Source organism: Lonchura striata, chromosome 8 (genome assembly GCF_050655825.1).
Source record: "Lonchura striata isolate lonStrDom1 chromosome 8, ASM5065582v1, whole genome shotgun sequence".
Taxonomy (NCBI): Eukaryota; Metazoa; Chordata; class Aves; order Passeriformes; family Estrildidae; genus Lonchura; species Lonchura striata.
In genome coordinates, this window is record NC_140710.1 from 3,927,600 (window position 1) to 3,944,858 (window position 17,259).

The 17,259-nt window shown below is 38.1% G+C and overlaps 1 protein-coding gene across 2 annotated transcripts; it reads left to right on the forward strand.

Moving 5' to 3' along the window:
* Positions 1 to 17: 17 nt before the first annotated feature.
* OMA1 (OMA1 zinc metallopeptidase) lies at positions 18 to 16,949 on the forward strand. 2 transcript variants are annotated; one of them, XM_021542229.4, is made up of 9 exons: positions 21 to 186; positions 924 to 1,464; positions 1,845 to 2,073; positions 2,531 to 2,704; positions 2,789 to 2,896; positions 4,085 to 4,213; positions 7,608 to 7,682; positions 9,302 to 9,451; positions 15,550 to 16,949. In XM_021542229.4, the coding sequence occupies exons 2-9, from the start codon at positions 944 to 946 to the stop codon at positions 15,766 to 15,768; spliced, it is 1,605 nt and encodes a 534-aa protein (XP_021397904.2). In that variant the 5' UTR covers positions 21 to 186; positions 924 to 943; the 3' UTR covers positions 15,769 to 16,949. The 2 variants fall into 2 exon arrangements, with proteins under 2 accessions (XP_085442286.1, XP_021397904.2); XM_085586160.1 differs by lacking the exons at positions 7,608 to 7,682; positions 9,302 to 9,451 and having other exon boundaries at positions 18 to 186.
* Positions 16,950 to 17,259: the final 310 nt, after the last annotated feature.

Sequence of the window (17,259 nt, forward strand, 5' to 3'; positions counted from 1 at the left end):
CCGCGCCCCGCGCCGCCACAAAATGGCGGCCGCCGCCTGAGGGGAGCGGCGGCGGCGGGAGCGGCCCCGCCTGAGGGAAGGGACGCGGCACCCCGGCGGCGCCCGGCCCGCCTCCCGCTCTGCACCCCGGCTCCGTACCGACCCCGGCTCCGCGGCCCGGCCCCTCCGCCGCCGCCTCCCGCGGTGGTGAGTAGGGAACCGCGGTGGAGGAGGTGGTTCGCGGCTGCCGGGACGCGCGGCCGGAGCTGCCCCCCGCCTCCCCGCCCGCCATTACCCGCCTCAGAGTGACTGCCTCACTCATCCCCCTCTCGCGGCTCCTCGCTCAGCCCATGTCGCGATAATCGCGGTTACACCCGAGGGTGGGGGGCTCGGGGAGGAGCAGAGGCCGCGGTTGCAGCCTGAGGGTGAAAGTGACGGCGGCGGGACCCCTCGGGCCGGAGGGTCTGGGTCTGTTCCGTGCCAAGGCATTCCCACGTCCGTGACAAACGCTCCCGGCTGGCGCAGACTTGGTTTGTTTCTAGGCCAAGGAACAAGGTGAAGGACGAGCAATGTGCTCGCAGATCTGTTTTTCCTCATGTATAGGAATGGCACTGGGGGGCAGGAGCCCCGCGCGGAAAGGTGATGACCCACAAGGGACACCTGCAGTCACTCTGATCTGCTGGTGATAAAAGTGAAACGAGAAAAATAAATCACACCTTGTTGTATTTTCAGTGATGCAAGATACCGATATCTTTCACAGTCGGAAGCAGATGGATATCTTAGAACTGGAACCGGATGCAGTTGTGACTGTGACCTTTTATTGTGCAATGCAGGTGTTGGCAAACTAATACATAATATCCGTTCAGGGGAAAATGATAACAAAGCAGAGTTTCTTGTTTTAATACCAGTCTGCAGGTTTTTTTTTTTTCTTTTTTTTTTTTCAGGGTAACCAACCAAAGAAGTTATGAATATCATCCGTGGTCTAAAGCTGTCAGGCAGAAACTGCATTTTGTCTCATTTGGCTTCTTGGTGCAAGCAGGGGAAGCACGATAATCTCTCTAGATCTTACACAGGACGGTGCCAAAGTCAGGGTGACAGAAATAGATGCCAAAGGTTGGATTTGAGTGGAAATACTATAAACTGTTTTTTGACTGGAAACCCTGACTCCTACAGAAACTTGGTTGGTAAAGGACTGAGATGTCTTTTGGATGTCCCACATACCAGTGGACAGGAAGTGTGCAGGAATGCAAACCACAGTTTGGGAAGGTTTTTCTCCCACTCTTCTCAGCCACTGGGGGAGAAGATCCCATCCCTCCTCATCAGTCAGGAGAGATCTGATCAGCAGCCCCTATGTCACTTTCCTGCTTGGAACATTCAGATCAACAGGTCTTTTCACGCATCACCATCACTTCAGGCTGCACCAGTTCCTCTTTTCTGGATTATTGTGAAGCCAGCTCAGAAATTATTTGCCATCATTCTTGGCAGGTAAAATACTGTGTTACTTTCCTCTCAGTGCAAGACCTACCATGCAAAGTGTGAGTGTGGGGAGTGATGGCAGGTGTGTTTGTAGTGTTGTTTCATTGACAGTTTGCTCAACAAGAGGTGGTTTCTTTTCCATTATCAGAGGTGTTAGATGTATTTTTTGCTCTTTTCCTTCTTATTTACATGTGGTAGAGGGAGGTGAACTAAGACACTCAGGGGCATTCCTTCTTTTCCTGTGGGAGGGGAGAAATGCAGTGGAATGGAAGCCAATTAAAGTGTAACCCCCCCCATAAGCTCCTACATGAGATGAGGCTGTAATAGAGAATACAGTAACAAATTCCTTTTCAAATATATCCTAAATTAACACTGTTTTTATCTTACAGGAGCATAAGAAATTGGTGGAAGGCACTTCCTCCTAATAAACGGGAACTCTTCAAAGCAAGTGCAAGAAAAAACAAATGGAAGATCCTGCTGGGTGTCAGCAGCTTGGGAGTTGTATTCGTCATGTTTTATTTTACCCACTTGGAGGAGACACCCATCACTGGGCGTGCTCGACTGTTGGTGTTTGGCAAAGAGCATTTTAGGGAGCTGTCGCAGATGGAATATGATATGGTAAGATTTTAGACAAGAAATTGAAAGTACTCAAAAATTGTTGCTTTTATAGTGATGAGATAGTCCTGTTAATGAAATGGGAAAACAGACCTTGTAGACTCCTTGATGAGTTCTAAACTTTATGCTCAGAACCCTGCAGAATCCCTTCATGTTACCTTTTCTATCCCCATCCTTTTTTAGAATTCCCTTTCCAGGAGAAACACATAATGGTTAAAAAGCATATAACATGCATGCAGCAAATATTCTTAACTATTTCTTGTCCATTGAACTAATCCCTGTAATTTTGAATTCTGTGATTTCCTGTTGTAAAGTTAAACGTGATAAGCCATATCCAAATGTATCCATACTCCTGTCTGTCAGAGACATGAGATAAGAATAGAACAGGATATTTTCAAATTACATGTTTTGTATATATTTTGTCCACCTTAAAAATTAGGACCAATGAATTTTTTTTCAGTGGATGGAGCAATTCAAAAGTCAGATGTTACCTGAGACAGATGCACGCTACCAGGTTGTGGAGAGAGTTGTTGGGCATTTGTCTGAAAGCAACAAGGACATCCCCCAAGTCTCAGCTCTCCAGTGGGTTATCCACGTGGTGGATGAACCAGGTGTAAATGCTTTTGTGCTTCCAGTAAGTTGTACACCACACACAAAAAAAATATTGAAATAGCACTTGATATATCTCCCACTTAATTTTTATTCTCTTTGTTTACAGAATGGTCAAGTGTTTGTTTTTACTGGGTTACTGGATGCAGTTTCTGATATTCATCAGCTGTCATTTATTTTAGGACATGAAATAGCTCATGCTGTGCTGGAACATGCAGTAAGTCTTCAAAGAAAGCTGTCTGATATTTTTAAATTATTAATTCTAATTACTCTAGTTATGATTTTCCCTATCATTACCAACCAAGTTTTCAGTGTGACTCTATCTAATTAATGCAAAATTGAGTCTGAAATGAGTAGCCTGCTACAGTAGATCCTTATTATTTGCGTAGCACTTAATAACTGTCAGAAGACCTGTTAACACAAAGGCTGCCAGGGCTTTATTCACAGTTGTTCAGGTAAATTATGACTCACTTTCAAGAGTCATTTAGAGCTTGGTCTTCAGATCCTTCTCTTATAGCACAGACACAAAGAACTGGAGGTACTCAGCAGCTCTGTTACTTTTATAATTGTTAATACCTGCAGAAGTGTATCTTACAATACTTGGTTATTACTTGTTATTATTGGAGCACACAGTTTTAGAATGTCAAATTCTAGAATACCCAGAGCGTGGTTCTTGCATGATTTTGGGTGAGCAACACATTGTGGTTCACATAATGATTTCTTGGGCTCAGTTCAGCCAACCAACCCTTTAAAATTCTAAAAAATATTTCTGATAGTAAAGAAGAACTTATTTTGTTTGTATGGAATCTGTGTCACCCAGCTGGCACAGAGAGAAGTATTGCATGATCCTGTTTGTAAATGCTCTGACCAATGTCAAATACAGCTCTGGAAAACAGAATAACCTCTTGGATTCTAAATTTAAAGGAAAGCAGCAGGAAATAAAAGATAAATACATTCTGTGTACTGTCCCCTTATGCCATTAGTGATCCTGTTTCAGTGATGTGTTTTCTCAAATTAATGTAAAGAGCAGTCTTTGAGGTGTTTTGTAGATTTTTTTATTCACACTGAGGTGTTTCCTGGCATTTCACTGAAGAACTTTTTCTGTTTGTTGCCTCCATCCTACCTCAACCTTTGAATCTCTCAGAGAGTTTGATAGGCAGAATGTATTTGTTCCTGCTGTATGCAGCTTATGCGAATTCTGGCCTGAAAATACCTTGTATCCAACTGGATTTTTTGTTTATTTGTTTGTTTTGATACAAGCAGGGAATGTTGTGCTTGCCCTCTTCCTGTGGCTCCAAGGAAAAAAAAAAAAATCAGTGACTTTTAAAGTGTTTCCAAATTCTGTTAATGTTCTGAAGAAATGTCAGACAGTAAGGAATGAAAATTGGACAATTTCTGTTTACAGGCAGAGAAAGCCAGCCTGGTTCACTTCTTGGATTTTCTCTCACTCATCTTTCTCACTATGATTTGGGCAATCTGTCCTCGTGATAGTTTGGCAGTTGTTGGCCAGTGGATTCAGAGCAAGTTGCAGGAGGTAAGACTGATGTTTTCTATTGTCCTTCCTCATTTCCTTGGAAAGATAATGTTAATCTTTTGCTACACTAAATAGTCAATCTAGGGAGAAAGGCAAGAGGAGAAATGTAACAAAAATTAATATTTGAGTCTGTTATGAAATACGTTTTTATAAATCTGATTCTGCTTTAGTTGATGCTGATTTTCATTTGTCATGTTGAAGAACTTTAAGCTTCCCTAAATGACTGGATTTAGTTGCACAGACTGCAGGAACATGCTTGCCAATTAAGACAGGTGATTGTCTTTGAGAAAGGTAACCTGCTCTTTAAAGCTGTATATAGTAAAATGGCATGTTTTTATAGTAGTTGTTAAATTCTTCCTAAATCAAATAAAATATATGGAATTCTTTAAATATATTGTTAGTGGTAAGAATGGTTTCCAAGATTAAAAAATTGAGAATCTAAACACCCTTATATAAACCATGCTATAGTACAAGTTACTAAAATAATCTTTTCAGCCAGAAAATATTTCAGCAAAGTAAAATTCAGAGGCTTTCCGGTGCCAGTTGACTTCAGCAGTTTAATTCACTCTTTGGACAATTATTGATCCATTTTTTTAAAAGTATATTTTTAAATAGAAATTTGCTTAGAACATAAAACTGGAATCTGAATTGAAGTGAAAGATCTCTTTGGTTTCTTTGACTTGATGCTTTTCCTGAGATTTCCCCTAGTTCCTCAAAAACATGAAATTAAACATAACCAATCTGTTTTGGTAGTTCTTATGCTAATGGGTAGATGTGTGGATTCTGAACATAAATTATCTCTTAAGGGCTTGGATATTTGCACAAGTAGCTAAGAAACCAATACATTGATGAATTCTAGCCAGCATTTTGAAGAGCTGAATTTGGCAAAAACAAAGTGTGAATGAATCTTGAGACTACTCATAATTTAGACAGCAAAATTCAACTCCCTGTCAGCATCTCTTCTCCTCTCCACAGAGAATGGGTACTTTGGCATCATGGGATGGAGTTGTGCTTTAGGTTGGAAAGGAAATCTGGGTTTAAGCTCTGAGTCCTGTGCAAAGGAAACACTATCTATGGGATACTGTCCTGGCTTACAAGGCTGATCAAACTCCAGTAATGTTGGAGTGATAAATACTTGCAAAACTTTAATCCCATAGACAAAAGAAGCTGAATAGGAAACTTAGTTTTTGTAGTCACCCAGGAGTGCAGTGTGTGTTTTCCTCCTTCAGTATTTGTCTGTTGTGCTTACATGAAAGTGAACCTTTCTGCACATTTTCTCAGGATGTTTCTCGTCCTCTTCTTCCATAACTGTATTTTGCTTTTCAAAGCTTTAGCATCCCATTCTGTGAAAGGGTTATTTAAACCATGCTGTGGTACTTGCTTCTGTTTCAATATTTGTTTTTCTCTTATGTCCTTAGAGGCTTGACTTTCTGACCTGGTGACTATTGTGTATTTTTTATTATTGACTCTTAAGTGTTTCCCAGTGATTCTTTTTAGGCCTTTGGGCATGTGAGCACCAGTTCTGCCTTTCCCCCAAAGATAATGGATTTTCTTTCCTTAATAAATTGTTGACTTTTCTTATTACATTTATTTGGGATTGTTCCTTAAGCATGTATTTCTGGACTAAAGAATATTGCCTTTGTTATAGAGCAGCAGTTATTTATATGGGAACTAAAGCCTAGGAATTATTCTTGGAATAAGACCAAGCATGACTCTGAGTTTTACTCATGCCCCACACACCAGTATATACAGATGCAGTACTTCATATTCCTTTCTTGTCCACCTCACACCATAGGATTTGTATTTCTTGTGGAACCTGGTGATTTTGGGCAATCAACGTCCCTGGAACTCCCTTTTCTTCAATATGTACAGGCAGCTCTGATAATTAAACTGAAAAATCAGATTCATCTTTTTTTATGTCCAATTTCTGACAAGGATTTTAGATCAGAGTTTGAAGTTCTAATTTTTCACTAGCATATTCACAAAAGATTTTTTAAACAATTCCATTTTTCAGTAGCTGATGAATACCACTGTATGCTTAGATACCTCAGGGCTTTTTTGTAGGTTACAAATTTCATCTCTGTCTAAAAAATGTTTAATAATTAATCAAATAGTTTATATGGCTAACTAGGAAATGGTGCTTCAGGAATATATGACAGACTAGCCAGGAGTTTCTTTGCTGTTTAGTGAATATATGTGTACCAACAGACCTGGAACACTTTTCAGGGCAATAAAAACATGTATTCCACTTCAAGGAATTACTTTATCATCAGAGGATTTAAAAAATATACTTATAATTGCAATGTTTAACGTCTGTATGGAAACTAAGAATTTAGAAAGTGACCTCATCTCTGCTTACTTCTAAACCAGCATGTTTGTCTTTTAAAGCCAGCTTTGGTTGGCTTCTCTTTTTGACTTGGGAAAGCAGCAAAAAGTTAGAGTTACCTTTATGTACTCAAGGGAATGGAGCACTTCCTTGGTGCTCTTCATTTCAAACTGGTTTGTTGTTTGATTTTTTGGTGTTTTTTCCCCGAAACTTCTAAGGAGGACAAATTTCTATAGCCAGATAAAGAGCTGATAGAACCTTTTTGAGCTGATGGACCTTTCTCTCTTCTCTAACCTTGCACATTTGCCATTGTTCAGTTCACATTTCCTAATGGATGATTAAACCAGGATGTTGTGACAGGTTCCTTATCTCTTCAGGAGCAGGCTGTTTAAACAAGTCCTGATTTGCATTTGCTATAACATGGGAGACTAGGGTAAGGCTGCCCAAATCTACATGAATTACATTTGAGAAAACCACCACTGCCTCTTAGGGTGTGTTAATGCTCTAGAAAAATGGGAGAGGAGTTTGGTCAGCTTTATGTCTTCTAGTTTGATTTCTCAAGGGCAATTTGCAGCTTGTGTTAGGGACAGTCATGGCAAAGGAGTGATTTCTGCATGCAAATATTTATGGCTACGTTCCTTACCGTGGGCAGTTTGCCATATGAAGTAGATGATACCACGCTTAAAGGCATCATAAAAGTTTAGGGAGCCACTGGATTTTTTTATATACAGTTGCTACAAGAAAATCTTGATGTCAATAGAAGAGAGAAGTGAAAATATTCTGGTAAAAAGTTGGTATTTAGCTCTCAGTTGCTGCAAAATGGGATTGGCTGCTGATAGTGTCCGTGAAAATATAACTAACTTGAATTAATTTCAACTGAATACAGGATCAATGAGTTACACATAATGGAATTAGAGACTGCATTAAGAAAAGTAATACTAATCACATGCAATGTGAGCATGATAGATAAACCCCACTTCTTATGAGAAGGTGAAAAGGCAGCTATGAGGCTCCATCTCTGTACACACTCCAGACCCAGGAACAGAGCTCTGATGTGTTTCTTTGCAGTACATGTTTGATAGACCCTACAGCAGAACCCTGGAGGCTGAAGCTGATAAAGTGGGACTTCAGTTTGCTGCAAAGGTAACTACAACTGATTGGTTTTATTAGCAATAAAAATAAAATTAGCGAAAAAATAAGTACCAGACATTTTTCAGTTTCTGTTACAATCAGAGGGAGTTTCCTTCTTCATATGGAGGTAAACTGTAAGTTTTTGAAGATATGTAGTTTTATGAAGTGGTGGGAAATAAAATATTTTTTATGGAAAGACAAAGTCAATGTGTAATAACATTGAAGTATGTAAAGTTGTGCATTATCTGCACAGTCTCCTTTCTGTGTAGTTTGTTGCTATTAGAAGAAAACCCCATGTATTTGTAAAGAGGAGAACTATAAGTAGGGATCTTCCATAAGTAGGATTTAATTATATGTAAATATTTAAAGATTTCTGTAAAATACAGCCATAACAACAAAACAGCTTTGCTAAAGTAAGGCAAAAATTTGGTCATAAGCTATTCAGCATTTTTTCATAGTTCATTTTTTTCAATGACTTTTTTTTTTCCCCCCGGGGAGTTGAATTCTATGTTAAAGGAACTGAACCAACTCTTTGATTTCTGGCTAAATGCCATAGACTTATGTGTGAGATATCAGTGAGAGCAGCACCATCTAGTGTTAATATTTCATTAGCAAAATTTCCTTTTAATACTTATTAATGATTCTTTAAGGAAGGGTTTTTAAAATTAACTTTGATTGTGAGATTAAAATTGCATTTGTAATTTGAAGTTGTCAAGAATAATACAATCCATTAAAAAATGTAATTGCTGTGTTTGTGCTCACTGCTTTCTAATACCAAAAAAGTAGGGCCATATCAGAAAGAAATAAGTGAAGTGACATATGAGCATTTCTCTGCTTGTGCAGATAACCTTTTTATGATAATAATTTAAATAAATTAATTCAAAGGATAAAGCACCATATCTATTCCTGGATGACGGAATGGAAAGAAATAATTTTCTTATCTTCTGATTACTTGTCCCTCTTTTTTTCTTACCAAATAAAGGTCAGTGTAAGAAATCTTGTTTATTTTTCTTCTATACTTAAATGTAAAAATAGAGAAGTCTGTGGTGATATACAAAAGCAATTCTAGTAGTTACTATTCTATGACTTTCTGTAGTTCTTTAAGAGAGTCAGGAATTCTACAGAATTACTGTTTTATTGTGTCACGGATTCCACAGATCACCCATGAAAGGCTGTGTAATCAATTACTGAAAGCATTTCCAGTTACTGTTTAGGTATATTTAAGTATGAACTATTAATCACCTTGTATTTTTGATTCTCCACTTCTTCCTGTAACTTTGCCTAAAACTGTGGAGATTATTAATTTGTTATAGTAAGTATATCTTGAATTTGCAGCTGAGTTTTTTTTAAAGAACAAGTACATGCCTGAAATTGTAAACCTTTTCTTCCTCTTGAATTTTCTCAATTTTTTTAAGGCACAGGTGTTAAAAGGAATAGATCCAGTGTCTGCATGAGTTTTTTTATCACTTTTAGATATTTTGGAACAGCTTTTTACTGTCAGATATAAGGACCATCTAAACAGTCATTAGAAACTTAAAATTTAAACTGTCTTCTGTAATTCAATATCAGTTAGACTGTGCATTTATTACTTTAAATATGCAGAGGTGTTTCCATTTCCCTCCTGTTCTCAGGCCTGTGTGGATGTCAGAGCCAGCAGCGTCTTTTGGCAGCAGATGGAATTGGCAGAAACCATCCAGGGGCAGCCTAAGCTGCCAGAGTGGCTCTCCACACACCCTTCCCATGAAAACAGAGCTGAGCACCTGGACCGCCTCATCCCAGAGGTGAGCAGGGCTCAGGGAGTGGCTTTCCCTCTTAGGAAACTTGCCAGAAGTGGTTTGGTATTAATTGATTAATCAGCTGCTTTGCTATTGATTCACAGTTTATTCTCATAGCACCATGCTTACCTTTCTCTTTATCCTTACAGAAATTCTCCATTGCAAAGCTTTCAACCTTGAAGGTTTTATTAAATGAGGGAAAAGTAAGATAGCACAGATAAAATGTAATTATATTCCAAGTGGTTTGGGTTTTTTTTCTGATTTCTGATCAAAGTGTAATTTTTTTTTATTTTGAACAACCTTTTGAGTATCACAGGTCTCATCCACTCTTTCTATTTTTTTTTGCCATTCTGGAAAGGCAGTTTTTGAGTTGGATCCCTAAATTTTCTTGGCTTCTCTTGCTTTTGTAGCAAACAAAAAAAATAAAATAGAGTGTTAAAGCATTCCACTGAGACACTGTTTTTCAGCAAGCTGAACTGTGTTTGGAAATGCTCTTTTTTATCACCAACTATTCTCTTTTTTTTTTTTTAACTCTCTGTCACTTTAAGTCTTTCTCAGTTCCAAACTGTAAAGACACTTGAAGATTTATTGGCAGAGGGAGCACTAAAATGCTGAGGTGTTTGCTGACTTCAAAGGAGAAAAAAAAGTTTCATGAATCCTTTGAGAATGAATACAGTAAATATTCTAAATGATGGCATAAATCAAAGTCAGCATTAGGCATAGGAGGCTGGAGAGTGGCTAGACTGGGTATTTCAAATTAATATACACGAAGTTTGTACTTTGCAAAAGCAGGCTGGGAGAATGTTTTTGATGGATTTTCAAACACATTTGAGCAGCTGAATAGAAAATTATTTTTGTTGTGGAGCCTCAGTTTTAGCTAGATTGAACATAAAGGGTTCAGAATCATTTATTTTCATAGAGTTGTTGACTGGCTTATAAAGAGGTAATGAAATAAATTACTTCTTATGTTCTACCCCAAGCCTGAGCAAATAAGTTAAATAACTGAGCAACTGTGTAGAACTGTTATTTCTGTCTCATCTCTCATAGTTTAGCAAGTGATCAGCCCTCACCTTTTTACAGCTACTCTCAACTTCCAAGAGCAGTGAAGGCTGGGAAGATCTTCCAAAAGATAATTGAGGGGAGTTGTTTTTATTTGCCTTTTACCTTAAACATTCTTTGGAGTAGGATGAGAAAACAGGAGCTGAAGGCTTCCTGTTTTTAGCAAGTTCACCAGATAAGTGAGGTTGGCACTACAAAACTGGAATAAAGATGAAAGAAAATGCGTAGAGAAGGATTCTTGTCTGAAGTATTGACTCCCCTTCTTGTGGGAGCTGCTGCCTTCAGGCTGCATTTCAGGCATGGAAAGGGAATCCCAAGATTTTGTTGTTGCTCAGTATCAGCCCCTTTTTATTTCATTGTTCACATTCTTTGAGCTTTTTAGAACAGAATGTTTACCATTAATACCATTAATTTTTTATTCATACCATTGTTCTATTAATACCATTTATTTATATTAATTGCCATTAGATACTCAGAGCCCAGGAGAGAAGCCAGGTTATCAAAAAAGACCTTTTTATCTCTAGTACTTCTCTGTGAAGAAACTGGTACTTTTTAAGACTCAGTGCCAGATCCATCATGACTATTATTGGGTGTCGTGTGCTGCTGGTTTTGGAGCTGAAATGTTTTTCAGGACAATACATCTCTTATTAGACCAGCTACTATAGCTGGGACAAAGAGGGACAAGATTTTGAACTTCTCTAATCTTTCTCTACAGACTTTTAAGCAGGCTCACAATAAGATGCAATCATATAAAGTGAGAATTTTTCTTCAGGTAATGAAATGTCACATCTCAATGAGGTGACTGAACAGTCTCAGGAAGTGTAAATTAAAGGGGAACTATCACAGGGATCCCTTTCAAGTCATTAAAAGACTGAGAGCAAATCAAATGAGTGTTAAAGATGTTACATCTGGTTTTCTGAGCAAGATGGAAGCTACAGCCATGCTGAGGAATCAGTAAACAAGAGAGCTATAAGCAGTTAAAAAATGGTGCTGTCCTGGAAATGAAATAAAACAAAGATTTGTTGTGTTTTGAAAGTATTTTCCCCTCAGAAAGGGAGGTGTTAGGATAGAAAACCAGGAAAATAGAACATACTCCTAAATAGGAAACTGAAATCTCTTAGAATTCCTGCATGGAGGCTGGAGAGATGCATTTTATTTTCAGAAAATGAAATCTTAAAATAATTTTCTATATGGGTGAAGATGAACATTTTTCTGGAGACAGGGAGACTGTGGGAGTGTAGTGCTAGAGAGAAGCTCCAGGAATGGTTCATTTTCATGTTCTCTGACTTGGGGCAGTTTCTGTTTCCAAGTGTGCTGTTCAAATGCAGCACTGTACATCAGTGGAAGCCTCAGCTAAACTGAATAAAGCAGAAGGTTATCTCCTGAGCCTTGCCTGTGATACAAAAATTCATCTTGATGTGACATTTGCTTTTTTAGCATCATGTTGTTGGCTCAGATTCCATTTTTGATTCACTGTAAGTCCAGTTTCCACTTTCTTGTGGAAATGCCATGGTGAGATAATTTAGAGACAAATAAGTTGGGATTTATCAATTGCACTGCTTGTGTTGTTTGTTAGGTCAGTTAACTTGTCAAAAAAAAGTTCATTTACTTTGGAAGCACATGTTTTTGTCAAATCCACATTGGCTACTTATTTTTTATTAATTTTTGTGTAGTTAATACTTTTTCCTCTGCTGCCTTTTGATATGGGAGATATGTTTATTTTCCTTCCTTTTCAAAAGTGGGTTGGTATATTTGCCCTTTGCTTATGGTGTGAACATTACTTCAGATAATTCCAGTACTAGAATATGTTAATTAATCCCTATCAAGGTGGAAACAAGAATAAAAAACACTGACCTGCATTTCTATCCTCCCTATAAAGTTATTAAATATTTTGTCACAGTTTTTCTTTCCTATGCCAACATCAGTGGAAGGTTGGAAGTATTAACATTATATTTAAGCTGCTTTTCTTCTCTATCCAGTAAAGTCTATCAATTCCTTTAATCATCTTTTTACTGCTATTTCATTTAAGACTGTAAGGCTTGAGACCAGCAGGTAGTCTGGTGTCTGTGACAGTGTGAAGGATTAATATTGGTAACTAAAAATTACTTATTTCTCTATTTGTCTTTGCTGGTAGCTTTACATGGAGGTGATAGGATGAGGGAGACCTGCCTAATTCTCCTGCCTTCCCTGCTCCCAAACATTGCAGGAGGTAACTATGATTGTATTAATAAAAAAACCAGCTTCAGCTTTGTAACTTACAAGCACGAGTTTGGATGATTTTTTTGGGATCTCCTGAACCAGCAAGAAGGCAGGTGGCTGCCCTCACTGGAATGTGTAGTCACAGCTGTCCTGAGCAGGGAGGTGACAAGTTAACATGGCTTTTCTTTCCATAGCTGGAGTTTTTCAGTGGCATGTGAGGTGATGATCTTGATCAGCTGCCTTCTACCCCCTTGCACAGCTTTATGTCTAGCAAAAACTCAGATAGCCACAGAGTAAAAATTTTCACCTGAAGTACTGGTTTTTATCTTTGCTGTTGGGACTTCAGTGAAACCATGGAAATAGGTCAAGCACTCTATAGCCAGGAAAACCCAGAGATACAAATTTGCTAAATTAGTTTAAAAGAGGATTATGTTGCCTTTTCCAGGATACAGCCTAAATCTTTATATTCCCATTTGCCTTGAATAACACTGCTTGACATTAATGCAATCTTGCAGTAGCTTATGGTCTAGAAGACAACAAGAGAAAACTCTTTGTTTATCATAAATGCCAGTTTAGAAATGGATTGGTCACTGAAGCAGAAGTGTTCAGCAGTACAGTTACATTTGGTGACTACATGGATGATCATGCTGTAGAAAAATAAGCTGTGAAAGCTTTAGTCATATTTTAAGAAACTCAGGCAGGAACAATATTTGCATATCTAATCCAGACTTGTGTATCCAGTAATTTGAATTTTACATTTCAGCAAGAAACAACTGGAGTAACTCTTGTTATATTTTCCAAATGTGTCTATTTCCAAAACAATTTGTTAACTTTCAATTCTGTTTATTTCTAGCCATTTACAGCAAACTCTACTGGTTCATTGTAGTAAAGTTAGACGAGAAATATGTTTTGGAACCTACTTATAAAAAAAAATCTAGTTAAGAAGCTCTGCTCTTCTATTTTAAAATCTGCTGTAGTAAGATGTTTCCAGTGCCTCCTGTGGAAGAATATCAAAGTGATATTCTTCCACAGTGATATTCAGTATTCAAAATGATGGGTAAATGCTTATGCAGAGCTGTACTGGAATATTTGATTTGATATTTCAGACAAAGCTAGTGGATATAAAGCAGATTAAAAATTTCTGTCCTGTCTATAATGCAATGCTAGGACTGCTATGAAAACTGTGTTACTTTCTTCCTTCTCCTGAATCCATCTAGAACAAGTTAATCAGCATGTGTTTTCTGCTGACAGTCCCAAATACTGGCCAGGAGGCACCTGGCTACAACTCTGGCCATTGCTTTTCAGAAATCCATAATTGTGAAGTAGAATAAAATGCACTTTTGAACTGGTTTCTCTATGAAAGGATTAAAAAGAGAGTTGGATGTAAATCTGTCTATGGTTTATGCTGTTAATTGAGGCCAGGACAATATTGAACAAATGTGACTATCCCACAGTGACCATTGATTAATGGTAACCACCAGACTTGTTTTGGTGTTTCATTTTGCAGATCTCAAAAACGTAGTTCCCAGTGGAGATGTAGAACCCTCTAGAGTTCTACATGTAATAATTTTGCTATATGATACATAGGATCTACTTTTCTTAATTGGTTTAGATGAGTTATAGGAGGTTCCATGGATCCCAGTAGTTCTGTGTACAGCTGCTTAAAAAGCACTGATCAGTTGTTGTGTGCCAAACACAGGAGCTGCCAGTTTGTGTGGTCTAATTAAGGTAAGATCAGCTTTGTGGCAATGAACACAACTTAAGCATCCTTTAAAACAGCTGACTTTGAACAGGTTGGTATCAATTTCTCCACAGAGCCTTTGAGATGTGAGATTCATCCGCTGCCATTCCTTTCTTAGATTGCCAGGCAGACAGGATGATCTGGGGGAATGTGCTTGTGCTAATGAATTTTGGTTCTCTGGGAGATTCTCTGGCTCCTTTGTGCCCCTACTTTCTTACTTGCAAAATGCAAGCAATGGCACTTACTCAGTGGGCAGGACTAACTTAAAGTCTCTTACTGCTGATCTTTTTACCCAGAAAAATTGTTACATTCTAGAGAAAATTATTTTCTTGTGACATTATTTTCTCGTAATACTTGGAAACTTGGAATACTCCAAATGCTTCTTGGAGATGAGATCACTTGTGTGACAGGAGTTTAACTAAACTGATGATTCTGGATCTCTGTGCCAAACAGTTAAAAGTCCATTATGTTATTGGAGATTTTCCCTCCTTTTTTGAGTCAGATGTCTGTGTATTGTTACTTCAATAATAGAACATGTCTGAGGAAGTAAATTGTTCAGAGCCTTTTTTTTTTTTCCTTGATGCAGTCATTATCATTTACATTTGAATGTAAATATAAATAAATATATGAAGCTGAGTGCAGTGTGGGCTGTGGGCTGGATACACCCCTACATAATTAAGTGGATTCCCTGCTGGGATTTTTCTTCTTTCAGAGGCATTTTAGAATATGGATTGATTCAACATTTTTCTTCAAAGTACCCTGAAAGCACTACAAAAAGTTTAGTTTATATGTGAATGTAAATAAAAAGGTACTGATGTGGACAAACATTGGAGACCTTCCTGTGTAATTATGTTGTATCTTTTAGAGTATCCATCCTTAGAGATCATGGTGTGAAGAAATAATTTCACTCTTGTTTTTCCCATTGTTTTACCATATTGCTACATTTTGTCACAGGAATTCTTGACTTCTGTTGAGAGGTTGTTCAGTAACAATTCAGGCTCATTATTACACTAACCAGTGTGCAAATGCAAACCTGACTGGAAAGCCAAAGTCACTGACTGAAACCTTTCTTGTTTTTCCTATTTGATTTCTTATGTGTTCACAGGCTCTTAAAATAAGAGAGAGATGCAATTGCCCATCTCTTTCTGGACCAGATCCTCGCCTTATTTTCAGACTTAACATGCAGCATCTCCTGGAATCATCTAAAGGTCGAGGACCCCCAAATTCTACCAAGCAAGATCCCTCAAAACCAAAGCTGGACTTTCCTCACACTCAAAAAGTGGAAGATATGCCAGTGACTTTTGCAGTTAAACCCACGAACTGATGACAATAATTTTCACTTTTTATGGAACTGGTGGTCCCTGAAGGTCTATCTTATAACACAAAAATGTCTTTGAACCATGAAGAAGATGTAGCCACTCACATTCTCCATTTCTTTTATGTGATCTCTCACTCAAAGCAATAAGGAACCATGCCCACACAAGAAGAGCAGCGTGTTGGAGCAGAAAGTTTCTTATTCATTAAGAGTTACTAAAATAAATCACTTCTCAGGGGAAAGATAATCTCATACAATCCAGTCACACAGTGTAATTTTCAGCTTTATCAGGCTCACCTTGATCAGAGGACAGATGAGCCAGAAGCGTCCCTATAGCAGAGGGAAAAGTACAGTTTTCATCACTTAAGTTGTCTGGTTTATCTTGTCATAATTTGGGTTAGATCTACTCAGCTTCATTTGAGAAATAATGAGAAGAGCTTACTGCCTGCTCCACATACAGGGTGTTTAAAAATATTAAGCTGAGAAGCGATAATAGCTGTGGGCTAGATACACCCTCACTTAATTAGGTGGATTTACTGCTGGGATTTTGCTTCTTTCTGAGGCATTTTAGAATGTGGATTGATTTACCATTTTTCTTCAAAGTAACCTGAAAGGATTGCACCAAGTTCAGTTTAAAAAATAGAGTGAAATAATTTTCAGGGGAGTCTTCCTTCTGGAAGAAGCACTGAAAGAATCGTGGTAGCACCAAATGCTTTACAAAGATGCCTTTTGTCTTTTTTAAATTATCAGGGTGCCTCATCAGAGGGCAGCCTTGCTGCCACAACACTTGAGTTGGATATATCCATTTGGATATAAATGATTGCTGATGTGGAGTATATTACATAGGACACAAATACAAGGTTTTTTGACTGCAAGCTTTTGCAGATGACTTTATCATGAAAGTGACTTCTTGTCAGGAAACTGGCATCTAAAGCTGAGCATCCCTCCCTCCCCTTGAAGCTACACTTTTTATACCCTGGAGACAAATATGGACAATGTAGGTAAAGCTCTGCCTTTCAGGATGGGTGACCCACTGTACCAGCATGTTAATCTCTGTTTGCACATGTTTGAATTGTCCTTGCTTTGCAGTTGATGGAAATACTGAAATGTTGATCTTGCAGGAAGATGTAGAAAGAGGTGGCAGTGAACGAAAATAAAAAAGGGAAATCCTGTTCCTTCATCTGTTAAGATGTATTTGCTTTTATGCTTTTTGTTACTCATTTGATCAAAAAAAACATCCCTTTCATGAATGGTAATGTCTTACTTGAAGAAAACATCTGAAATATTTACAGGTTATCCTATTTTGAAACATTCTTTTTCTATATGGAGAAGGGTAGACTTAATCATATTTCTTCAATTAAATCAGAATGCAAGCTTTTAAGAAGGAAAAGATAACCTATTCAGTGCTGTCAGTGACTTTAGTTGGAAAAACAGACTGTGAAACAAGTAATGCTTTCAATGGCTTCAGTCAATGAAGCTGGGTCCTTTGAGAAACACCAG